This window comes from Lithobates pipiens, unplaced genomic scaffold (assembly GCF_037356315.1).
Source record: "Lithobates pipiens isolate NorthernLeopardFrog02 unplaced genomic scaffold, aLitPip1_a1.2 Scaffold_28, whole genome shotgun sequence".
Lineage (NCBI taxonomy): Eukaryota > Metazoa > Chordata > Amphibia > Anura > Ranidae > Lithobates > Lithobates pipiens.
In genome coordinates, this window is record NW_027507789.1 from 156,306,064 (window position 1) to 156,333,200 (window position 27,137).

At 42.8% G+C, this 27,137-nt stretch overlaps 1 protein-coding gene across 1 annotated transcript in view; it reads right to left on the reverse strand.

Moving 5' to 3' along the window:
- Nucleotides 1-14,578: 14,578 nt before the first annotated feature.
- Nucleotides 14,579-27,137, reverse strand: part of CBX1 (chromobox 1) — a 94,181-nt gene continuing 81,622 nt past the window's right edge. Inside the window, exon 5 of the mRNA XM_077459755.1 lies at nucleotides 14,579-15,737. Within this exon, the coding sequence (XP_077315881.1) occupies nucleotides 15,593-15,737 (145 nt within the window). The 3' untranslated portion in view covers nucleotides 14,579-15,592. The remainder of the gene's footprint in view (nucleotides 15,738-27,137) is intronic.

Below are 27,137 nucleotides of genomic sequence, written 5' to 3' on the forward strand. Positions count from 1 at the left end.
AAGTGGTGGAGGCGCTCAATATGAACAATTTTATGGTCAAGTGTAAGGGAACGTTTCTCTTCATGGAAAAGTCATTTTAAATGCCCCTATAAGAGTTTTTTTTTTTAACCCCCTGCAGGTTCTTGATTTTTACATTTTTGCCAGCTAACACTATTTCTAGCTATGTTGAATAAAAGTTATGTCAGGCTTTGTGCATTCTGTGCGTAGAGACACACAGCTCCCTCATTGATTTATCAGTACATACAGAACACTTTTTATTTTTTTTATTTTTTTTTTAATATCACTGACAGTGGCTGTAGCCATTAGTAAAGGAAACTGTTCAGTTGGGCCAGCTTGGCTCAAGCAATCTTTTTATTTATTTCAGGTACGTATATAATGGTGTCAATTTATGCAGTGCTTTACTTATTTATTATACATTCACATCAATCCTTGCCCTCGAGCTTACAAGCTAAAGTCCGCAACTCGCATTCATACATATACATACTAGGGCCAATTTAGACAGTTAACTACCAGCACGTGTTTGGAGTGTGGGAGGAAACCCACACAGGCACAAAGAGAACATGCAAACTCCAGGCAGGTATTGCTGTGGTTGGGATTCAAACCAACAACCCTTTTGTGCTGCTAGGTGGAAGTGTTAGCCACTGTTTTAAAATGAAAGGAAACATGGAGTTAGGCTTTAAAGGTCTGTCAGAACGGCTTCTCTCCCCCTACAAGTATAAACACTGAGGAAAATTTTAAACGCAACACCTATTTATCATAATGAGTGCAAAGATCTACAACTTTTTCTATGTACACAAAAGGCCTTTTTCTCTCAAATATTGTTCACAAATCTATCAAAATTAGGCTGCAACTAACGATTATTGTTTCGATTAATGCCCTTAAAAAAAGTTTAGTATAATTTAGTTAATATGTAAAGTTTAAAAAAAAAAAAAAAGGGCAATTTATTCTTAAATATCTATATGTAGTGGTAAATAATTACTAGTAAAAAAATATATATAGAACAGCTTACCTGTAAGATCCTTTTCTTGGAGTACATCACAGGACACAAAGCCATAGTTATTAACTATATGGATATATAGGCACCTTCAGGTGATGGACAATGGCACACCCAATACAGGAAGTTCACTCCCTATATAACCCCCCCCCCCCCCCCTACCAGGAGTACCTCAGTTTTGTAGCAAAGCAATACACAAATCCCAAAAGAGGGGAGGGACCTCTGTGTCCCGTGATGTACTACAAGAAAAGGATTTTACAGGTAAGTTGTTATAAAATCCTATTTTCTTTATTGTACATCACGGGACACAGAACCATAGTTATTAACTATAGGGGATGTCCCATAGCAATGCTATTTGAGGGGAGGGAGACACAAGCCGTAGGGTTCCCCCTGGCTTGAGGACCTTTACTGCTGCCTGCAGCACACTGCACCCAAAGGCAATATCCTCATGCCTTTTTACATCCACCTGATAAAACATGGTGAATGTATTCACTGAAGACCAAGTTGCAGGCTTACAGATCTGAGCCATGGAGGCCTGGTGATGCACAGCACAAGAAACACTAATTGCTCTGGTAGAGTGCACCTTGACTTGAAAAGACGGAATTTTACCTTTTAAACCATAAGCCTGAATTATAACTTGCCGAATCCACTTAGAAATAGTGGATCTGGACGCTGCCTGACCCTTCCTAGAGCCCTCTGGCAGCACAAATAGGACATCAGTCTTCCGGATCTGAGCGGTTGTCTCTAAATAGACCTTGAACGCTCTTCACCACATCAAGACAACGTAGTGACTTTTCTTCCCTAGAACACGGTTTTGGAAAAAACAACGGTAGGACAATATCTTTGTTCAGGTGAAACCCATTAAACCACTTTAGGCAGAAAACTTGGACGGGGGAGCAACACGACCCTGTCCTTGTGAATAATCAAATATGGCTCTTTACAAGAAAGAGCGGCCAATTCCAAAACCCTGTATAAAGTTAACAACATTAATGCTAACCAAAGAAGAAGGTGGATTGGCGATTCCCCATCCCAAAAATTATTTTTTAGCCTCTCAATTACAAAATTTTTATGGTTGGACAAGAGTATCAGACTCTGATCCTATACAGATGTTGTTACTATCAGTTTATAAAGACTACCCATTGATTTCCCTACTAGAGTCGACAAATCAATTGTCCGATAAAGGATTTTTTACGGGAATATTATTTGATGGGGTATGGCAGGAAATGAGAATTACTGGAATAAAGGGATATACGTCATACTCCAATTTGGAACACTAGTAGTTATACAGAACTGTTGAAACTGGAAGGGTTTGAATTTTGGAGGCAAAAGGGTTTAAGGTACATGATACAGTTATTTCAGGAAGATGAGATGAAAACCTTTAGTGAATTAAGAAATGAATATAATATCCCAAATCAAAGATTTTTTTCAATTTTTACAGCTCAGGCATGCATTAAAAGCACAGGGCCGATCGCATGAATTGAAGTTTAATAAATCAGTGGTAATAGCCTTTCTCAATAAGATGGAAAGAAAAAAGGGTTTGATATCACAATTATATGAGAAAACTAAAGGTGCTCTGGATATACCTGCAAGATCAGCTTGGGATGGCGATATAGTGCCAATTTCTGATGAACAGTGGGCACTGGCACTGTCGGCAATGGCCTCGCTATCTCCAACTCAAAATTTAACACAACAATTCATTCTACATAGATTACATTATACACCAGAGAAATTATTTAAATCGAAAGGAAGGGACACAGACCAATGCCCTAGATGTAAAGGGAGGGCAGTCAATACACATGATATGGCAATGTCCTAAACTCCATCGCTATTGGTACAGGGTGTTACCTGCGATTAATAATGTATTTGAGATTGAGATGTCTATAGACCCCGGGGGATGTCTCTTGGGTATTATGGATGTACTAAGAACACCGGGGGAATAAACGGTATCCATAAATAGAAGTTTATTACAAGCTCGTAAGCTTATAGCACAAAAATGGTTGTCACCATATGGCAAACCATAATTAAGGAAAAATATACAATTTTACATAGAGGTAGTCTAGGGAAATTTGAAATAATATAAGGGTGGCTTGATATTCTGGATATATGATGAGGGGGGAGCATGTTGGCCAGGGGTGAGGGTTTATTTTTTGATTTTATTTTATTACATTTTTTTTTTCCTCTTCTTTTGTTATTCCCTCTCTATGTGTTGGGTTGTATGGTGTTATCGTTGTTTGTATATAAAAGAAATAAAAAAAATTATTTGAAAAAATAAATCCGAAGCCCTCCTTGCTGAGGATATAACAACCAATAATACTAACTTCCTTGTTAGAAGGACTAAGAGAGTATACCGTATTGGTTCAAAGGGCTGTTTTTGTAACTCTGACAAAACTAAGTTCAAGTCCCAAAGGTGATCTAACTGGCGGATTAAGCCACATCACTCCCTGCGTAAAACCCTGGCCCAAAGAATGCAAAGCAAGCAGTCTTTGAAATAAGACCGATAAGGCAGAGACAGGGCCAACTTCATCTCTATCTCTGACTGTAGAAAGGCAAGAATTCTGCCTATGCTATATTTCCGAGGGTGCCAACCCTTGGATTCACATCAGGAAACATAAGCCCTCCAGACTCTATAATATAGGACTCTGGATGCTGGATTCCTTGCATTAAGGTAGAGATAACTGACTCTGATAGTCCACGTTTCTTCAGAATGTAAGTTTCAATAGCCAAGCCATTCAATTTATAGAGTTTGTAAGGTAGGATGGAATATCTGGCCCTGTGAGAGGTCTGGATGTAGTGGAAGGGACCATAGATCCCCTACTGCCATCTTTAGGATTTCTGCATACCTGGACCTTCTGGGCCATGCTGGAGCTACAAGAATTACCGGCTTTCTTTCCAATTTGATCCTGCAAATAAGTCATGGCAGCAACTGAATAGGGGGGAATGCATAAATCAGTGAGGACTGATCCCACGGGGTCACCAATGCATCTGTTCCGCCTTGTCCTGGACACAAAGTTGACCAACTTCATGTTGAACCTGGACGCCAGAAGATCTACGTACGGAGTCCCCCATCTTTGGCAAACAAACCTCCAGAAATATGTTGAGGTGAAGGGACCATTCCCCCAGGAGCAACTGCTGGCGACTCAAGTAGTCCGCCTGTCAATTGTCTACTTTCGGAATGAAAACTGCCGATTGGCACGGAACATTCCTTTCTGCCCAAGTTAGAATAAGGTTTACCTTCCTCTGTGCTGGGAGGCTCTTGGTGCCCCCTTGGTGATTGATATAAGCCACAGCCGTGGCATTGTCGGATTGGATCCTGACAGGACAACCTCGTAACCTGAAAGTCCAGGCCTTCAGAGCCAGACGTGCTGCCCGAGTCTCTAGGACATTGATGGGCAAAGTTCTTTCGGTTCTTGACCACTGTCATCTTTTCTAGTACTGCTCCCCAACCTGAAAGGCTGGCATCTGTCTTTACTACCTTCCAGATTACTGAATGGAAAATCCATCAGACCAGTTGATTCCAGTACACCAACCACCAATTGAGGCTCTGGGACACCCTTGGGGACAGCCGCATTGGCAAATCTAGAGCTTGAACAATTTTGTTCCAAGCAGACAGGATACTGTTTTGCAACAGTCTCGAATGGAACTGGGCATAGGGAACAGCTTTGAATGAAGCCACCATCTTTCCTAACAAAGGTGAATGGAGGGATCTCTTTCCGACCTGACCATCTGCACCAGCTCTCTTATGGTGTTAATCTTTGTCTGAGGCAAGAACATCTTTTTCTGGGCTGTCTATAATCAGACCCAAGTACTCCAGCCCTTTTAGTGGTTTTAAGGAAGACTTCTCTAGGTTGAGAATCCAACCTAGATTTTCCAGGTACTTGGTTTTAATGTGCATGCTTTGTACCGGTCTATTAGCAATAGATCGTCCAGGTACGCCAAGACTATTATGCTCTGCGCCCTTAGCCTGGCTAGAGGTGGAGCCAGAACTTTTGTAAATACCCGGGGTGCTGTAGCCAGTCTGAAGGGCAAGGCTACAAATTGAAAAAGATGCTGTTCTACCTCGAACCGCAGGAACCTTTGGTGTGTGGGAATATAGACACATGCAGATATGCATCCCCGATGTCGATAGACGCCAGAAGTTTTCCTCCTTGTAGGATAGAAACCACCGACCTGATCGACTCCATGTGAAAAGAGCGGACCTTCAGGAACTGATTTAGATTCTTTAGATCTAGAATGGGTCTGACATCTCCATTTGGTTTTGGTACCGTAAAGAGGTTTGAATAGAACCCCAAACCTTGCTCTTTGGGGATTTGCATGATCACCCCCCTGAGCCAGTAATCGGTCTAATGCCCAAAACAAAGGAAAGTTTGACCTCAGAAAACAAGGTGGTGGAAACTCCCCAAATCCCAGTTTGTACCCTAGAGTTATCATGGAGATGACCCATCTGTCCTGAATTTCCTCTTGCCAGACTTCTGAGAACTGCAGAAGTCTTTCCCCCCACCCTGGCGAGTGGGGGTGCCCCTTCATAAGGAGGCTTCAGAATTCTGCTTTGCAGGTTTCCACCCCCAGGACTCCTGTGCCTGGGCCTGCTCCTGGGGCTTTCCTAGACTCTGATGGCGTTGGAGAAAGAGCCCGCTTAAATGTAGAGCGTTTATTCCTTCTTTTGACTGGCAAAAGAATACCTTTTCCACTGGAAATTTTTTTGGAAGTATTTGTCCAAATCATCCACAAATAGCCAATACTCACGAAAAGGACACCCAATCAGGAACCTTTTGCATGGTGCTTCAGCTGACCAATTTTTCAACCACAGGATCCTATGCATGTGTACTAGCACAAACGCAAGGTGATGCAACCAGTGAATAGAATCTTTAATGGCGTCTATGGCAAAACATAATGCTCTTGGCAGTTCGGCCAAATCCCGGGCTTGTTGTAGAGGAACCTCCTTAAGGGCCTGTCTAAACTGGTCCTTTAGGGATTGACAGGTGCCTATTGCAGCGACAGCAGGCTGAGTAACTGCACCTGCCAAAGAAAAAGAGGATTTTAACAGGAATTCAAACCGTTTATCCTTTGGATCCTTAAGCATTTGTGCGTTGTCTATTGGACAAGTTAGACTTTTATTCACACTGGATACAGTTGCATCAACTGCTGGTACATTCCACCTTTTGGTGAATTTCTCCTCTATGGAATAGAGTACTGCAAATCTCTTTGGAGGGTGAAAATGCTTATCTGGGTGATCCCATTCAGCATAAATAAGCTGTTCTAATAATGCATGGACAGGAAACGTTGCAAAGCCTGTGGAGGTTTTAAAGAACCCAAGGAAAAAACTAAACTTTCAGCTGACTCCCTTAGGGGTAGCTTGAAAGTGGAACGAACCATTTCCATAAGAGATTGTACCAGCAATTTCAGATTGCGAGGCTGAAAAGGGTTCATCTACCATTATTTCCTCTCCAGAGGAGGCATCGGTTTGTCTTTCCTCCTGATCGCCTGAGAGTAACACCTCATCCTCTACCCACTGTTCCCTTAGTAAAGGGTCTGAGGTGGGGAGGGGGATCTACCACGATTCCTATCCCTTTGGATGGAGGATGCGATTAAAGCCGCTAATCTTTCCTCTAGCCCTATCAGGGCGGAGGAAAAGGCATCGTCAGTCACACGTACACAGGGGCCGAGATGTGAGAAGCGGCTGCAACACCAATAGGTTCCAATGACGCACCCTGACTTGCCACTTCTGGTATTTTAGGAGAAGATGACAGTGTGGAGGTACGACTGGAGTTCCCAGCGCCTGGGGGTGATGTTTTTGTTAGCTTTTTGTACCTCCTTTTTGAGAGGCACTGTGTCCCAGGTGAACAGCCAGCTTGCTCTCCTCGCTGTTCAGCTGAGGAGAGACTGCTCTTATAGAAGTCTTCACCCGGCACTTGCACCATGTGTCCTCGTGGTTACTACGCTCCACACACGGCGCCGTGCCTAAGCCCTGCCCCCTCTGTACAACACTTGCCCCCCCCTTCCTTTTGAATCTCAAAGCGTTCCCACATGCACGTGGGCAGCATTTGGCTCTTTCAGACCCATCAAGAGGGGAGGGGAATATACAAGGGAAACAGCAACATTTGTTGAATTCCCTAATCTTTTTAGTCCCTCCCAGGAGGAGAAATGTGGATGGCAGGTCTCTTTACCTCCATGAGTAATCCCCACTGTGACAAGCTGCTACTGAATCCACACACAGACTGACACTGAGCTGAAGTGAAGACAACAAATTAAGGTATGTGCATTTACTAACTCTAGTGGAGATTTTAGGGCATGACAACATCTTTTCCCAAAGGAAGAAAAACCATATGTGGACTTTTCAAAATTCCTAGGCTTCTTGCCTTACCTTATCCTCGCCGCAGGATACCGCTGATGACCGACAGATCCAACCTTCACCGATCACGGCGAGCTGTGTTTAACAAACCTTTAAGGGCCGGGTCCCTTTTTATCAGGGTTCAACTCCCTTAAACCTGTATAGCACCCCACCAGGAAAAACTTTAGGTAATGTGAGCATGACCAAAGCACTGGGTCCTGGGGTCCAGCCCTACAAGGAGAGGTGTTACAGGCAACCACGTTCTTCTAATATGAGGTCCGGGTACCATCCACCTTGGCCTCAGTGGCACTTTGTATGGATCTGGTCAGTGGAGGCTATTTAAATCCAGCAAGGAGCCTCTCAGAACACATCTTCACTCGTGACCAACACCTTAGACCAGTGGTCATCAAACCTGTCCTCAGGGCCCACTAACAGGCCAGGTTTTATGTATTACCTTGGGGAGATGCAGACTAGAATACTGCAATCACTGAGCAGCAAATGAGATCACCTGTGATGTATTTCAGTTATCTTGCAAACCTGGCCTGTTAGTGGGCCTTCAGGACAGGGTTGATGACCACGGGGCATCTGCAGCTAGCTATTCCCGGAAGTGGGTGCAGATATCTGGATTATACAGGTATCTGCACCCCCCTGAAAGGTGCCAATTGTGGCAACGGAGGGGGGGAGGGTTCCGATGAGTGGAACCTCCACTAGAGAGTGGAGGTCCGCTTTAAGGGGCCACAGGAACGAGTTAAATAAAATAGAATTTCTGTACTTCCTGTATAATCAATTTCTTCAAGTTCATTAGGGGACCGCTTTTCTGCAAAAACTGAAACATGCTGGGAGTTGGTTGGCTAGATAACTGCTTTTTTGTTTGCTAGTTTCCAAATCCTAAATCTCTCAGATTACCTAAATCCTGTGTCCCTTACTGAGCTTCAAAAGTGGGTTTTTAGGCCCTTTTCACATGGGGTGGGCTGTAGCTCTGATCCGCTTGCTTGGCAGGAAGTCTCTCGGTTGATCCCTGCTTAGCAGGCAAATGACAGATCCGTGTCCAGTCCACTCAGGCAGAGCAGAAACGGACTATGCTCTATGGGCCGCCAGACAACAGTGCATTTATGGACTGTGTAAAATCCATGATTTTTACATGTGTCTGTGAATGTCCATTGCAGACTGCCTGTCAATATTGGACATTTACGGACAGACATAAAAATCACGGATTTTACAAACTGTCCGTGAATTTACTGCCGTTGGCAACCCTGAAATAGACCACCTATCCGTTTACACCAAACTGCCATCCGATCTGCCGGACAGAGGGCGAACATATCCTCATCTGTCTGTTTCTGGCAGGGCGGATAGGGCTGAAAAACTATTCAATTAATCGACCAGCCGTTTAGTTGGCCTGCATACAGAATGCTTTATTTGTTTACATATCAGGAAATAAAGTGCAGCACACATACAGCTCAGCACATAGGCTATACATGTCAGTATACACAGTACAGCACACATACAGCTCAACACATAGTCCATACATGTCAGTATACACAGTGCAGCACACAGTCCATACATGTCAGTATACACAGTGCAGCACACATACAGCAGTACACCATCCATACATGTCAGTAAGTGCCTCAGAACTTGTGAATGTGTGAAGAGCAGTGTCTCATGGGACACGGCGTCCTGGGCAGGAAATTAGTGGCTCTAAAGGCAGAAGTTTTGTTTACCTTGCTATAGGGGCACTCTATACTATATTTTGCAGCTTTTTATTGGGGCACTCTGAAGGCGGGAGGGAGCCAGAATCTTCAGAAGAGGAGAAGCAGGGCTGCTCTGTACAAAACCATTACACAGAGCAGATAGAGGCTAATAGACTGGAGGAAATAGAAGGCATTGCAATTACATTTAAAGTAAACTTTTATCATTATTGTGCATTATACTTAAAATGATTATATCCATGAAAAAAAATACTACTACTTTAATATAAGATTTATATCTCCCTTCCCCCCTTCCTATAGCTCCATGTCTGACTCCTAGTTATAATGTCCATATATCCTACTTTTGGGTGTATTTATTATATATATATATATATATATATATATATATATATATATATATATATTATTACATTCATTGATTCACAGTATAAATGAACCCATTATAGTAGTGATTATCTGTTCTTTTTGTTCTATAAAGGGCCAATTTTAGGTTTTTTTTTAACCCCATTATGACAAGTGATACAAAAAAAAGTTTTAGGCCTGGTTCACACCTATGCGTTTTTTGGTGCTTTTTGCAAAAACACACTATACAGTTAATAGAATATGGTTTCCTATGGGACACGCTCACATCTATGCTTTTTTTTTTTTCAGCCACTATGTATTTGGAAAGGGTCAGGGACTTTTTCAATGCAAAATGGTATTTTTTTTTTTTTTTTTGGTTCAATACACTTCAAAAGCATGTAGTGCTTTTTTTGCCGCAATTTGCATTTTTAACCACTTGCTTACTGGGCACTTAAACCCCCCTCATGCCCAGACCAATTTTCAGCTTTCAGCGCTGATGCACTTTGAATGACAATTGCGCGGGCATACAACACTGTACCCAAATGAAATTTTTATCATTTTTTTCCCACAAATAGAGCTTTCTTTTGGTGGTATTTAATTACAGCTGGGAGTTTTATTTTTTGCTAAACAAACAAAAAAGATGCAAAAAAAAAAAATCATGTTTAATAGTTTGTTATAAAAATTTGCAAACAGGTCATTTTTATCCTTCATTGAAGTGCGCTGATGAGGCGGCACTGATAGGCTGCACTGGTGGGCACTGATAGGCATAGTTAAGGCGGCACTAATAGGCACAGATAAGGCGGCACCGATGGGCACAGATAAGGCGGCACTGATGGGCACAGATAAGATGGCACGGATGGGTGGCACTAAGGGGCACTGATAGGTACCACTGATAGATGGGACTGATGGGCACTGATAGGTGGCATTGCTGGGCACTGATGGGCAGCACTGCTGGGCACTGATAGATGACACTGATGGGCACAGATATGTGGCACTGGGGTGCAGCACCTTTGTTGAGGCAGATTGTGGGCACTGCTGGGTGGCACTGTGGGCACTGCTGGGTGGCACTGTGGGCACTGCTGGGTGGCACTGACAGGGGGGGACACATTTTTTATTGATGTGGCACTGGCAGGGGGCAGGTGGGCACTGGCAGGGCTGGCCGTGATCGGCTCTTTTTTTTCTCCTCGCGCTGTCAGTGCTAGGAGGAATAATAGCCAATTACCGGCTCCGTTGTATCACATGATCAGCTGTCATTGGCTGACAGCTGATCACGTGATAAGGGGTCGGGATCGACCCCTTGCTCGGATCAGTGATCAGGCGAGTCTCATAGACTCGCCGATCACAGAGCGCGCCGCTCATGCACGGGACGACGTCAATAGACGTAGTCCCGGCAAAGGAGATCCGCGCTGTAGCTGTCATTCGGCTATAGCACGGGTCTCAAGTGGTTAATCTGCCCAACAATAAATTGGTCAAAAAATAAGCATAAAAAATGCAAATCACGTGTGCAAAAAGAAGTGTAGAAACAGATCAAAAGCAAACTGCATAGGTGTGAATGGAGCCTTATGCTGCCTTACACGTATCAATTTTCGGACGAGAATATCTATACGAAAAATCTTTGTACATTCGCTGACTAATGTACTAAAAAAATTGTAATATATTCCTTACCTTCTGGGTGTTTCTTATGAGAAGGCCTCATGCCTGACTACAAGCTGACTGGATCAGCTTCCTCTCATTAACATACCATGCATAATAAGGCCAGCTTCTAAATCTTTAGCCATGTGTAAAGCCGGCCATACATGGATCTTTAGAATTCAGCAGGAACCAGCAGAGATTCAATCCATCTATGGGCAGGCTGGTTGTACAGAAGTTGATCCATCGATTGAATTCAATACAACCGGCCTGTTGGATTTTTGGCATATAATTACTGCCTGTGGCTATAGTCTCTAGCAGTAATCGTGTTCTGAAGGCCGGGAAGCCCCCCTCCACCCCACACATCCCGCTGGCAGAACACAATATCTCTACGAGAGGCATTCTCCAATCAACAGTAACTGTGTTGATGGAATCAAGTGAAGAAAATCAAATAATTGATGGCTCTGCCAGTAGAGTATAGACAGGGTTATTTATGACAAACATCGTTCCCCCAACCCACTCAAGAACTAGAGAAACCAAGGTAGTTTTTTTTCAGGCTGCTTTCACACTGAAAGCACCGGTCACTTTACTGCTGTTTAAGCGGCGCTCTTTTCGGCCACTAGCAGGGTACTTTTAACCCCAAAGAAGGGATTAAAAACTCCTGTGTTGCGATGCTGCCTATTCATTGCAATGCGCAGGGGCACTTTGGGAGTGGTGTGTACATCGCATGCTGCTTGCAGGACTTTTTCTAACGTCCCGCAAGTGCACAGCCCCAGTGTGAAGGCGCTAATTGTAATGAATGGGAGGCAGGTTACAGGCACCATTTCTAGCGCTAAAACGCCTGAAAACTGTCTCAGTGTGAAAGGGGTCTAAGTGAAAGACAAGATCATCTGAAATGGTAATCAGCATTTTTTTCAAAGTTATACCATGTGAATGGGAACATAACAAATATAAAGAAGAGATCATTCCAAATGGCTGCCAAAGTGAGAATACACAAAAAAAGGAAACCTACCAAGTGGTATTCTAATGCCTCACGTAGATGCACTAGAAGCAGACTTTTTGCTTTGCATGATAAAACAGTCTATCATAATTCTTATTGTGCCAGAAGAAACTGATCCCATTTCCCACTGTGCAGCCATGGACTGACTTCGTGACTCAAGAGCAGGTGGTAGGATTTCCCCATTGAGTCACATTACAGCAAAACAGAAGATTCCCAGCTGTTCTGGGAAAGAGTCTGTTGCAGGTATGTGAACAGTGAATGCATTCTGTGACGAGCGTCTATCCGCCCACAGGATGGATAGCGGTAGCAGCTGAGTCTTGTAATTCAATCCTATAGCTCCCCCCATCCTGATCAGAATATATACCATCACCCACACACATAGCAGAGGTGGCCAGGCCCCAAGTTGCTGGTGAATGAACTAGCAACATTGCTATAGTGTGTGTCCGCAAAATGACAACTTTCACTGTGTAAGGAAAGACCACACAGCATGCAGTAAATCATATTTACAGAAATGAACATCATAGACACTTAACTGCTCCGAACTTTTTTCCCCCCCTACATAAATGCTCCATAAAAAACATTTGACAGTATGCCTAATGTTAGAATGAAACCCAGCACTATAGTGATGAATTACAGCTGGAAACACTCCCTGCATGGGGCACATGCCTGGGACACCACTTCATCAGTCTAATATAAAGGATTTCACTATTTTATCCAATGGGCAATGCCCATGAGCAGCACTGATTAATTTGTCTATCATTGGAGAGGATGTCCGGATACAAAGCTTTGCCTACAATACTGTATTTACCCTCCCCTGCCCTCTCTCAGCTTTTTTAGTACAAGGCCCTATTCACACTTGTGAACACGGCCATTAGTAATTCGATGCGGGAGACCCAGCGGGGGGTTTCCAGAGACTAGCTTCAGGGAGAAGCCCCAATTGCAAGCAAAGTGAGGCTTTGCAGCTATTCACTGTGGCTTGCATGTAATTACTCAAGCAGTGATTACCTGGGAATAACCAGGCCTGGACACAGACTGTCTGCATCCAAAGCTAATCACTCACAGATTATCGCTGCTTAACCACTTCAGTGTCAGACATTTTACCCCCCTTCCTGCCCAGGCCAATTTTCAGCTATCAGCGTTGTCACACTTTGAATGAAAGTTACTCAGTCATTCAGCACTGTACCCATATGACATTTTTATCTTTATCTTTTTTTTTTCTTTTTTAACACAAATACAGCTTTCTTTTGCTGGGATTTAAAGAGGAGATCCAGTCATTTGTGGGGAAAAAAAATAAAAAATCAGCTACAAAAATTGGAAAAAAAAAAATCCTGTCACAGGATCCAGCGATGTGCTCAACCACTGTCATCAGTCCCCAGCATCTTCACTTGGGTATCTGGCTGACAGCTTGTGGCTTCACAGTTGGGTGCCCACTGCGCATGCGAATCGTGAATGCAGTCTTCTGGGACCTGTCAGTGTCTAGGAAGACTTCAGGGGGGCGGAGGGAGGAGAACTTCAGTTTCCGAGTGCTGCGGAGCTCAGAACAGAAGTGGGAAGCTGGTGCCTGTCAAAATTGGATACCCCCCCCAAGGTCCTCAAAAATGCTAATTGTTCAAGAGGAGCGGGAAACAAGTCCTGAACTTCCCTTTTGAGTAAACAGGAAATGCCAGTTATCGACATTCCTGTCCTCACGCTGACAGCGCATGAGGAAAGAATAGTTGGTAAGCGGCATTCCTCAGAGGGGACATCTCCACAGACAATCAGGGCATGGATCATCAGTGTACTGATCATCACTGCAGCACCACCAGTGTGCACCAGTACTGCCAGTCAGTGCCATCCATCAGTGCAGCCTCAGCGCACATCAGTAAGGGAGAAAAATTACTTGTTTACAAAATTTTATAACAAGCTAAGAAAAACTATTTTTTTCCAAAAATGTTCATTTTTTTCATTTGTTTAGCAAAAAAATTAAACTATAAAAAATCTTTTTTCCCCAATTATTTTTTTCACTGTGACCACAGCAGTACAGTGTTACCCATAGTGATACTGAACTACTAAAACGACGGTTTTAAGCAACCATTTTTATGAATGGTATCCATTCATCCAGTGTGCACTATTGTGAAGCTGTGATTGGACACAGCTATCACATGGAACAGATAGAGTTACTGGCCCTGTCTGTACCAGGTGATCACTGTGATCTCCAGTGTGCCTCCTCCCTCTGCTCTGTAGTCTGCCACAACTACCTCCAGCCCCACAGCAGCAAGCCATAACTCTGCATGAACCTTGACAGAGCATATACAGTATCTCACAAAAGTGAGTACACCCCTCTCAATTTTATAAATATTTTACTATATCTTTTCATGTGACAACACTGAAGAAATGACACTTTGCTACAATGTAAAGTAGTGAGTGTACAGCTTGTATAACAGTGTAAATTTACTGGCCCTCAACATAACTCAACACACAGCCATTAATGTCTAGTTCAGCATTTACTGGAAAACCGGTTTGTGCACCACACTGCTAAATTATGTTAACCATCCACAGAATAAAGGTTTTAAAGGTGAAAGCTTCAAAAAAAGCAAATATTTTATAAATCTAAAAGTTTTATTAGGACGACTGACCAACAAAATGTGTTTTGATTTACATTTTAATAAAAGTCCTCACAGAATCCTAAAACACATGCTTAAAAAAAACTAAAAAGACAAGTTTATACAGTTATTTTGTACAGGATCCCCAATTGAGACCATAACCGTCAGGGCTCCCGTTTGGAAAGTTTAAAAGAGATTTAAAAAAAGAATGTCTATGCGAGGCTCATAAAAGTCCCCCTGAGCTAACCAACTGGGATTAGCAACATTCTGGTTCATAGGAAACCTATAATACTGAGGAAATGTGGGGACCGCCATTATCAACCTATGCTTAAAAAAAATGCTAGTTCCCTGGCTATGGCACAAGTACCTTCTATGACCTTAGAGCGGCATCCCATACTTTCTACAAGTACCTTCTACGTTACTTATCCAAAGAAAGTATGTATATTAAATTTGACCAAGATCTGCACGCTTACTGCTGGTTAGGGACTTAAAAAGCATTAAAGCCAGAAACAGCCTGTCAACTAGCATTTTTGGTAGGAGACAACAAGCCAGCCTTCACATTTCAGTAAATAGCTTTGTAAGGGCTCAGTGGTGTTAAAAAGATCGTAAGAAGAACATAATCGATGCACAGTGTTGAAACCACTGGTGCTAATAAAAAGGATCCACTTTTTTGGAACAGTAAATTTCTTAATTACATGATTGAAATACAAAAAAGGGACACTTTCATTTTACTCCCCCACCCCCTATCTGGCAGAACCTTTTTTTTTTATTCTTTAACAAACATCACTAACAGCCAAACAAAACATGCTACTCAGTAAAAATGCAGAGTTTGTAACACTAGAGGGAAAGAGCAGGAGAAATGTCTAGGGTGCAGTGTCTCCTGGGCTACACTCATGAAACACCTTCATCTATGCAAGAAATACTGAATCCTGCAGACATTCTCACATCCCCCTCCCCGGGCTGATGAATGACCCACCAGCCATCAATTGTAGTAATAGCTGTATGTGGCATTTAGCTTTTGTCTTCCTTCTTGTCATCATCTTCTGTTGGGTAAGAATGCCACGTGAGTCGCTCCTCATAGAACGAGATCACCACCTGGGGACACTTCACATTAGCTTCCTTTGCTGGGACAAGATCTGCTTCATCTGAGCTTTTCCTGTAGTAAACAGAGGGCAAAGGGCAGGTAAGGGCAGTGCAGAATACAACATTATATGACAATTACTGTATAGATAAAGGAATGATAAGAAGACACACTTGATCTTGTAAAGCAGCATTTCTCAACTGCAGTCCTCAAGTAACCCCAACAGCTCTTGTTTTGAAACATTTCCTCAGGTGAAACAGCTGTGATAATTATTAAGCCAACAATGCTGATTAAGCAAACTGCAAGGTGAAAGAAATCCTGAAAAAATTTATTTATAATACCTGTACATTCCATACCCAAGTACAGTCTAGCAAAAAGACATTGCTTCTTAGGGCTGAATCGCCGTTTTCCCCATCTGCATCAACCTTGGAGCTGCGTGCAGGCAGCCTATAGAAGTGGACGCAGACACAGCAGCTGCATATCAAAATGTGACATGCATGCAGGAGCAGGTGCACAGATCCACATGCAGACAGTGTGCATTTTGATTCATGCACCCACTCCAAATTTTGACGTGGTTTTCTCCATGCAGCTGCGGTGTCTATATCCACGTCTATAGGCTGCCTGTGCGCAGCTATAAAGGAGGATGCAGGACAAGAGTCAGGACCCACAGACCATGGATTATATTCTGCTACCTTCAGGCGAAGGCAAAAAACCCAGACGCAAACCACCCCCCCCCCCCTCCGCCAAGCCTGGCAGGGGAGGGGAAGCAGGAAGACAATAACGATTGTTGATTCGCTATTGTTACAAGTGGGTGGGCTCAGGGCGGAGCGCTCTGCGCCCCAAGCCCACCCTTTTGGAGGCTGGTGCTCAATTTTTTTTTGGGGGGGGGGGGGGGGGGGATGGGGGCGTCAAACAAACCCAGCCCCGCCAGCACTGCACTTACAACATCTAGGTCCTGGCACTACCTCCCCTCTCCTGACTGGGAGGAGAAGCAGGAAGGCAATAGCGAATGTTGATTCGCTATTGTTATAAGTGGGTGGGCTCAGGGTACAGTGTTCTGCGCTCTGAGCCCACCCACCGGCTCTAATCACGTGCTTCACAAACCCACCCCTTTGCAGAACTTGATGCCCCCAGATTCCAGCCCCCCACCCTATGTGAATAAGTATGGGGGACATTGTATCCCTACCCATTCACCTAAAAAAAAAAAAAACGTCTCTTTTGCTGGTGGTCTTCTCCCTCTGTACTTCTTCTGATGTTGACTTGACGCGCTAATGCTGGATACGCAACCATTTATATTGGCATGGGGTGGGGTAACCAGGTGATGCCATTCGGTGACCCCGCGCCTTATGACGTTACCACCCCATCATGCCCTGGGCGATGGCAGGTATATGATGGGGTAAATTGGGGTGCATGATTCTGGATAAAATGACCATCTACTTTTTTTGCTTAGAATAAAGATCACGATTCTCACATCATCTTTCACATTATACAAAAAAAAATTGTGCTAACTTTACTGTTTAGTTTTTTTTTTTTTTAACTCACTGCTGTGCATTTTCCCCCCAAAAATGTAGTTTGAAAAAATGCTGCGTAAATGCAGTGTGACATAAAATATTGCAACGACTGCCACTTTATTCTCTAGGGTCTCTTCAAAAATGTATGTGTGTGTGTATATATATATATATTATATATAAAAACGTTTGGGATTTCCAAGTAGCTTTCTAGCAAAAAATGCAGATTTTAACTTGTAAGCAACAAGTGTCAGGCTTAGGTTTTTAAGTGGTTAAACTGACCTCATTTGCAGACCGAAGTTCATCCTTTTGCTCTAAAAGAACCAAACGATACATTGTTTATTTTTATCTCTTAGGGCTGAGCAATGCTGTAATAAACTTTGCCGGAAGCTCTTTTTTTTGACAGCTGGGAATGAGCAGAGAACGGCTCTGCACTAGTTACATTAATCGTGGAAATGCTGGATTAAGATCACGAGGTGGGTTAAATCTAGATCGCGTTTTTTTTAAACAATTAATCATGCAGCTCTAGTGTCCAGCTAACAGTTGATTATAAAAGGGTGGTTATGTCACAAGGCCTGAGAAAGAAAATAATTTCTTTACACAAGAAAGGTGAAGGCTACAAGAAGATCAGCAAAGCTTTACTTATCAGTCAGATTACTGTAGCAAAAACAAAAATGATAAAAAAAGCTTAACAAAGATGGAAATGTAACCATCTCACAGAGATGTTTGCTATCATTTTTTAAAATACTTTTTTCCCCCCTCCTTTCTCTGACACCTTTTAACCGCTTCAGCCCTGGAAGATTTTACCCCCTTTCTGACCAGAGCACTTTTTGCGATTCGGCACTGCGTCGCTTTAGCTGCCAATTGCGCGGTCGTGCGACATTGCAACCAAACAAAATTGACGTTCTTTATTCCCCACAAATAGAGCTTTCTTTTGGTGGTATTTGATCACCCTTGCGGTTTTTATTTTTTGCGCTATAAAACAAAAAAAGAGTGTCAATTTTGAAAAAAAAAGCTATATTTTTACGTTTTGCTATAATAAATATCCCCCAAAAATATATTAAAAAAATGTTTGTTTTTTTTGCTCAGTTTAGGCCGATACGTATTCTTCTACATATTTTTTTTTTTTACCAAAAATATCGTAATAAGCTTATATTGATTGGTTCGTGCAAAAGTTATAGCGTCTACAAAAAAGGGGATAGTTTTATGGCATTTTTATTATACATTTTTTTACTAGTAATGACGGCGATCAGCGATTTTTATTGCGACTGCGACATTATGGCGGACACATCGGACATTTTTGACACATTTTTGGGACCATTGTTTACTGTGTGAATGACAATGGCAGGGAAGAAGTTAACCAGAAGGCGATCAAGGTGGTAGGTGTGTCCTAGGGAGTGATTCTAATTGCGGGGGGATGGGCTTCAACTCGCATGACAGCAAACACTGCTCCCAATGACAGGGAGCAGTGATCTCTGTCATGTCACAAGGCAGAACGGGGAAATGTCTCGTTTTACTTCCATGTGCTGCAGCTCTGTGACACGATCGCCGGTCCCGCGGGCATGGTCACCCGTTAGCCCCGCCAATTAAAGGGGATGTACAGGCACACCCATTTGCCCAACGCTGCCATTGTGCTGACGTATATCGGTGTGCAGCGGTCGGCAAATGGTTAAACAGCACTTTTTTTTCCTCTGCTAATTAAGGGAGTGGTTGTTTACAGATGTATATAAGTGTCTATACAAACTCCCATAGGAGCTGGCTCCCTGCTAATACTGGCTTGCTTCTGCAATTTGTGAACATAAGTGCAATTTTGAACTAAAGTGGAGATTTAATAACCAGGAGTTGAACACAAGAGTATTCTAACCTTTAAGTAACATCTTAAACTTCCTATAAGTAATTATACTGTAACTGAGAAATGAGTGCTAGCAGGGTTGAAGGTTTTGCTCAGTGCACACATGTATGCACGTATGCCACATGTATGCAAAATTGGTGTAAGCGGGTTGCCCTTCTGGAAGCTCACATTAGAGATCTTGAGGAGCAAGTTGCACTACTGGGCAGAAAGGACAACCTTGAAAGGGGTCCTCTGCTCGCTGAGCAGGTGGTCAGTAGGGTTGATGTGGAGGGTGGAGGGGCAAGTCAGGATTATCATATAGGAAGATGAGTTAATGTAGTTAGAGGGAGTGGAAGGGGCTCACAGAAAAGGAAGGCCAGTCCTGTATTTGTGTATCAAAACAAATTTGCCAAGTCGGGTGAAGTTGTGGAGGTGGCAAACACAGAGGTGGCAGCCCTAGATGTCACTGCTACCCCTAAGCCAGGAGAGCAGCCCATCTAGTAGAGGAGATGAGGGGAGTGCAGGTAGGCCTAGACAGTTGGTGGTAATAGGGGATTCTATAATCAGAAGGACTGATAGAATAATTTATCACCAATATCGCCTCAACCAAATGTCTTGCTGTCTCCCTGGTTCTAGGGTTCGGCATGTGGTGGACCGGGTTGATAAATTACTGGGAGGGGCTGGGCATGACCCAGCTCTCTTGGTTCATGTTGGAACCAATGAAAGAATAAATGGAAGGTGAAGGCTCCTTATGAATCAATTTAATGAACTAGGCTGCAAGCTGAAGGGAAGGACCTCCAAGGAGATTTTCTCTGAAATATTGCCTGTGCCAAGCACAATGCAGGAAAGGCAGGGGGAGATTAGAGAGCTGAATGCATGGCTAAAGACCTGGTGTAGGGAGAAGGGATTTGGGTTTCTAGAGCGCTAGGCTGACTTTTCATTGGAGTGCAACCTATATGCTAAAGATGGTTTACACCTGAATGGAAGGGGGTCTGCTTTGCTGGGGGAGAAGTTTATGGGAAGACTGGAGGAGTATTTAAACCAGGATTAAGGGGGGAGGATGAACTAGAATTCCATTGGGCAGACAGGCCAGTTAAGGGTCAGACATTAATGGAGGGTGGAATGGGGATAGATTGGGGGGGTTAGGGCAGGTGACAAGAAAGTCCCCATGTTGCAAACAATCATTGGAAATTATAGTGCCATTTCTACTATTAAACAGGATATTAAAAACGCCAGAGCAAAATGTAATAATGCATTAAAGTATTTGTTTGCCAATGCCAGAAGTCTGCCAAGCAAAATAGGCGAGTTGGAAGCTCTGGTGCACGAGGAGAGCTATGATGTAATCGGTATTGCTCAAACTTGGCTTCATTCCTCACATGAATGGGCTATTAATATTCCTGGCTATGCACTCTTTTGAAGCGACAGGGTAAAAGGGAAAAGGTGGCGGGGTCTGTCTCTATGTGAGAAGTGATCTCGAGTGTGAAAGAGGACCTGGTTGATGGAGAGTGTGATGAGTCTGAAGCATTATGGGTAGAACTGCATATAGATGTGCGTAGTTCAAAGTTAATCATTGGGAGGTTGTTTTAGACCCCTTTCACACTGGGGCGCTTTGCAGGAGCTACAGAGCTAAAAATAGCGACTGCAAAGTGCCCTGAAACAGCCGCTGCTGTCTCTCCAATGTGAATGCCCCGATGGCTTTCACACTGGAGCAGTGCGCTGGCAGGATGCTCAAAAAAGTCCTGCTAGCAGCATCTTTGGAGCACACCGCTCCTTCACTGCTCCTGCCCATTGAAATCAAAGGGGCAGCATGGCTACACCGCCTGCATAGCGCTGTGGTGGTTTTTAACCCATTCTCGGCCGCTAGCGTGAAAGGGGCCTAAGACCACCCGATGTTAATGAGGAGGTAGAGACTCAGCTCCTTGCACAGATGGAAAGGGCTGCAAGGGCTGAGACTGTGATAATAATGGGGGATTTTAACTACGCAGAAATTGACTGGAGTAATGGCACCGCTGGGACATTTAAAAAGGGAAAAAATGTATAAACCTATTACAGGACAATTTTATGTTCCAGTTTATTGAGGCCCCAACTAGGAATGATGCTCTGTTGGACCTGGTAATCTCAAACCACGCAGAGCTTATTACTAATGTTCATATAAAAGGAACATCTAGGTAGCAGTGACCATAACATGATTTCATTTGATTTTAGCTGTAAGCAAAAAACACACACGGGAAAGATAAACACTTAACTTCAAGAGAGCGCATTTTCAAAAGATGTGGGCTGCTCTCCAGGACTTGGACTGGGAAAGAACATTGGCATCAATGGACACAGAACAGAAATGGGAATTCTTCAAAGTGATTGTTTGTGATCTCACTGCAAAGTATATTCCCATGGGCAATAAGTTTAGAAGGCTAAAAATATAACCTATGTGGCTTACGGCCAAAGTTAAAAAAGCTATAAACAATAAGAAAAGAGCTTTTAAAAAATTAAGGAACACTAGTGTCGTTTAAATGTTACAAAGAATGTAACAGAATATGTAAAAAGGAAATCAAGGACGCAAAAACTCAAAACAAACGACAGATTGCAAAAGACAGTAGGACAAACCCTTAGAAAATTCTTCAAATATATTAATAGTAAAAAGGACAAGTCTGAGCATGTAGGCCCTTTACAAAATAATCTAGAGTGGGTGACTGGGGACAAAGAGATGGCAAATTTATTAAATACTTTCTTCAGCTCTGTGTATACAAAGGAGCATGGGGGAGCTCATGTCCATAATGGGGGTGGTAGTGACACATCCCCAAATGATCCACAATGGCTCAAAAGGGATATGGTTCAGAAATATTTAGACAGAATAAAGGTGGATAAAGCACCTGGACCAGATGGCATCCACCCACGGATCCTAAAAGAATTGAGCTCTGTCATTTCAAAGCCATTTTATCTAATTCTTAGGGACTCATTAATGACAGGAATAGTACCACTGGATTGGTGTAGGGCCAATGTGGTGCCTATATTTAAAAAGGGATCATAGTTACTTGGATCTTTACCAGTAACTATAGACCTGTTAGTTTAACTTCTATAGTTGGAGAGATACTGGAGAGTTTAATAAAAGACCAGATGAGTTCTTGCTGGAAAAATATATTTTAAGCAACAGACAGCATGAATTCATGAAAGACAGAAGTTGTCAAATAAACCCGATTTCTTTTTATGAATAGGCAAGTAAAACCTTGGACAGAGGGGTGGGTGTGGATGTGGTATACTTGGATTTTGCAAAAGGGTTTGACACATTTCCCCACACACGGCTCACGTGAAAGGTAAAGTCTACAGGCTTCGAAATATCAGTTTGTAAATGGATGGAAAACTGTCTAAAAGACAGTAGTGGTTAATGATTCTTACTCTGAATGGTCTAAGGTTATCAGTGGTGTACCCCAAGGATCAGTGCTGGGACCCTTACTTTTTAATAACTTTATAAATGATATTGGGTCTGGGATAAAAAGTAACATTTCTGTCTTTGCAGGTGACTCTAAGCTATGCAGTGGAATAACGTCCTTACAGGATGTCTCCAATTTACAAACCGACCTCAATGCACTGTCTAATTGGGCGACTATGTGGCAGATAAGGTTTAATGTTGATAAATGTAAAGTTATGCACTTGGGGGCTAAAAATATGCATGCATCATACATACTAGCGGGAGTACAACTGGGGGAATCAATGGTGGAGGAGAAGGATCTGGGAATTTTGGTAGATCATAAGCTCAATAATAATAGCATGCAATGCCAAGCTGTGATTTCTAAAATGAGCAAAGTCCTTTCTTGTATTAAGAGAGGTATGGAGTCCAGAGAGAACAATACATTTTGCCCCTGTACAAATCATTAGTAAGACCGCATCTGCAATATGCAGTTTAGTTTTTTGCACCAGTTCTCAAAAAGGATATCAGGGAACTGGAGAAAGTGCAGAGAAGGGCAACCAAACTGATAAGAGGCATGGAGGAGCTCAGCTATGAGGAAAGATGGAAAGATGAGAGGAACTGAATTTATTCATTCTTGAGAAGAGGAGGAGATTGGGGGGGGGGGGGGGGGGGATATGATCACCATGTTCGTGGGGAACGCCTGGGGCAGCATCTCAAAGTATATCCCAGCCTGGTTGAGAAACCCTCTGCATTGAATTGGATCGCCCTCAAATCACTGGGGAAGCAGAGCAGAACCAGACATGCCTCTAAATAGAGGTAATATTCAAAGCGGGTGCCTGCACAGAGAATGGAGAAGCCACAGTGGGAGGATCCAGGTGAGCAGTGTGAATCAGGAGCACCTGTAACGCTATGGCAAACTGATCCATGCGGTGGTCCTGCTCATTCAATATGGAAAAAATATTACCAATAGGTAGACCGCCTGCATCTTCTAAATTCATGACCTTTGTCTGCTGTCAGGAACTATGAATCAGACAGACAGAAAAGGCAGTAAAAATCACACCTTTTAATAGAATGGTAAAAATAGTACAAATAGTAAAACATTAAACATAGCCAGGGTACGGTAGCCAAAGCGGGTAGTCAGAACAAGCCAGAGATCAGCGTAGTCGGAGGGAATAGACAGGACAAGGAACCAGAAGAGACATCAGCCAGGCAAGTCTTTAACAGGAACACAGCAGAGAGTGTTTATCATAAGAGAAAAACGGTAGGTCTATAGAAGATCGGGCAAAAGCAACGCTGCTGCAGTGGACTTAGTGACAAGTCTACAGGAGACCAGCCAGGAGGCTGGCAATTAGAATGGATATTCTTTTAGGACCTATTATTGTTGAATGGATATAGGTCTATGTGCAGGATTTTAAAAAGTCCCTGTAATTTACTATTAAAAAAAAAAAAAAAAGGGAGGGAAGACGCTAACTAGCCCTCGTGATTTTAAGCTCCAGGAAGGTGTAGGGAAAAAACAGTTTGCCTTGTGAAGCAGTATGAACAAGTAAAAGAAAAAAGGCCAGGATTTCTTTGCCTAATGTAATTCATTGGTATTGGTAATAGATTTCTCTCTCCACTCCATTTAGTCAAGGGGTGGGGGTAACTTTTAATGCAAAGGAGGTTTTGAGTGTGCCTGGTGGGCTTATAGGTGTGAGGTCTGTCGCAAGGTGAAAGACCTGCAGTAGATGACAACTCTCTGAGGGGGAGAACTGATTCTATGGAGGCCTAAAGAATAGGAAAGTGAGATTAAGGATAGTGGGGTATCAAGGCATCAAAACTATCAGGAGGAGTGAAAAACCTCTCAGAGTTTGGCCAGTCATTATAGAAGAGCCACTCTGCTTGATCAAGAATAGGGGAAGGCTTTCCTGGAATTTCCCTTTTCGTGAGTGGAAGAATATGCGGAGGATAAGCAGCATTTAGGTGCATGTATCGCCAGAGACTAAAATGCTCTGCTTTAACCAGTGAGCCACATTAGCCAGCATGTGGTTAGAAGCCAAGAAGGAAGAAGTAACTTCCTGAAAATCTGTCCGTGCCCAATTTTAGGACTGGGTTGGTGAGCCACCAGGCCAAAGACATCCTGATCCTGGGTGTTAGGCACATAATTAAGGCCAGCAACCTTCTTGTCCCAAGAAGCCAGAATACTTAGTTGCAATAGTCTAGAGAAGAACTGGTGCCATTAAAGTCCTATTTGCCTCCATTTAATCTCCTAAGCAATATCTGATTTTTCTAGGACAAAGGTACTTGAGGATGATGTATTTTTTCGTAGCACATTCTGTAGACTAAATTTGTATGCAAGTCAGAACCAGTACATTTTTTTTTAGGTCCAACTCTAGCCCAAAAAATTTTTTAAAATTTTTTTTGATAGCATAGGGAAGGGGTTAACATTCCTGTAACATTTGTTTTGCAGTCTGTGCCCCTGTTCAGAAGATTTCACCTCACTTTCTGTCCCTGTGACGATAGGATTTTGAAAATTTTGGGTTGTTGTAGAAACAAGGATTCGTGATAAAGCTTTAGTGGACACACCCTTTACCCATGGTAACTCTTACAGGAGTGAATTTCCCTTCCGTGGGGTAGTTTTTCTTTCACTTTCGGCTGTCTCCCTCCGTTTGTAAGTATGCGCCGTATGTAAGTCAGATGTTTATAACTTGGCGACTTGCCTGTACTTGGCTAGCCAACAGCCTTTTTTTTCTTTGCCATTGTCCAATTCCTAAAAGCAGCAATACAACCCAATGTCTCAGATTCTACTGATCCTGTGTCCCTTGATTCTGAAAAACATTTTTTGTTCCTATTTTTCATCCTCAACCTAACTTATATCTACTCTCTACATGATTCAATGAGGTCTCCAACCTCCCTCTGAGTCCAGCACCAGAGGCCCTATTTAGGGTAGAACACTCTTATTCTGCCCATTTATTGTAAGGAGCCATGCCCCCTAAGGAGACTGTCATCACATACAGCGCACAGTCTTGGAAAAATGCCCACCTCTACTTCTTGCATGAAGAAGCTGCTGTGATGCCACTGAAGCAGCATAATGTCTAAAATAATAAAGGTATTTATATGGGGGGGGGGCAGATATTTTCTCTTTTTTTCTAATTTTTAAAAGAATAGGGAAACGTTAGACAGCATTGTGTGTAATTCATATGTGTTTGGGTTTAAAGGGATGAGGTGGCAACTCTATTCTGACTCAACTAGAGAGACTTTCTCTCACTTTTAATCACTGTGACACCAGTGCATGAAATATGGTTATCTTAGGTCATGAGGACAGGAAAACTATCGAAGCGGCTCCAACCCTGCCATAGACTTTCCAAAATAAAGTAAGCCAAACAGTGTGTACCGGGCAGCCTATGAGGCTCTCCAGATTCAGCCCAAAAAAACATGCATTTATCATACTGTAAATACATTGCAGTACAAATGTGTCTCCTTGCTGATATCTGCCCAAATATTCAATATGCGAATATGTGAGTTCACCCCAACAACCCCACAACCATAATAATTAAATGGGTCGTGGCTCTGGGGAGATGAAGTTAGAAAATTATATCAGTTCAAACATGTCTAGGACATGTTTTTTTATCACTAGTGTTGCATATCAAATACTTGACGAAAGCTCAGCACCATCTTGTGGTAAAGGAAAGATTCACAATTATAGGGAACAAGGAAAGCCAGGTTGCACCTATTTTAGTACCACTCGCGTGTGGAGTCATGGAGGGGGTTTTGAACTTTACTGCTTAAGACTTATTAGGCCCATGTGGACACCAAAAACATATGTTCATTTATAGTTTTTTTTTAGGTTTTATTTAAATAGGTATTGGGGTTTTGTAAAAGAAGTCGTTTGGATTTAACCACCTCCTGCACATTTACATCCTTTATGGACCACAGAAAGCTTTACCTTTCTCCTATGGGCCGGTTTATTCAGAGGTAACTTTTGTAATTGCTTAGCTCTGGTTCACACCAGTGCGTCTTTGAAATCATGCTACTTCAGCGCAACTTCAAAGCTTCAGATCAGTGAGATTTGGATCTCCGATTTCATTGCGGCTTGTGAAGTCATTTAACATAAGTCAATGCACATCGCAATGAAACTGCAGAAAAGTAGTGCAGGGACCAAAGTCGCAACAAATTGAACAGTTACAACGGTGCACTGTCAAATCGCATTGGTGTGAATGAGGGCTTAATACTAAGCTCCCATTTTTTTGATAAAATATATTTAAAAACAAGTAGAATGCACCGTCTCTCTCTCTTTTGGTTTCATCTTTCAAATGCAAGCTTTTTTTCTGCTATTCCTAAACTTCACGTTCTAGGGTGGCTACATTCGTTCTCCATGTCCCCCCTTCTGTATGTGAACATAGCCACTTTTTCCTGCTTGCCCCTGAGATGGTCTATACATCTACCCTCAGATGCATTTAACACCATGGGAATTATTGTACCGACAGAGCAGAGTACGTGACCAAAAAGAACAGGCACTGCCCGCTCTGTAGCAGCAGGGCGCATCAGCAGAGGATCAGGAGAGTGCACATGACAATGAAGCCTAAAAGCAAAAGACTTATAATATTCAAGTTAAAGATATAACACCAACATGTCAGGAAAAAAAAAAAAAATGAAAACAAAAAACAGAAATCACTGAGTTGGAAAAAAGATCACCCTCCTTATGTCCGTATTTGGTTGAACCCCCTTTTTGCTTTAATTACAGCCTTTAGTCTGTT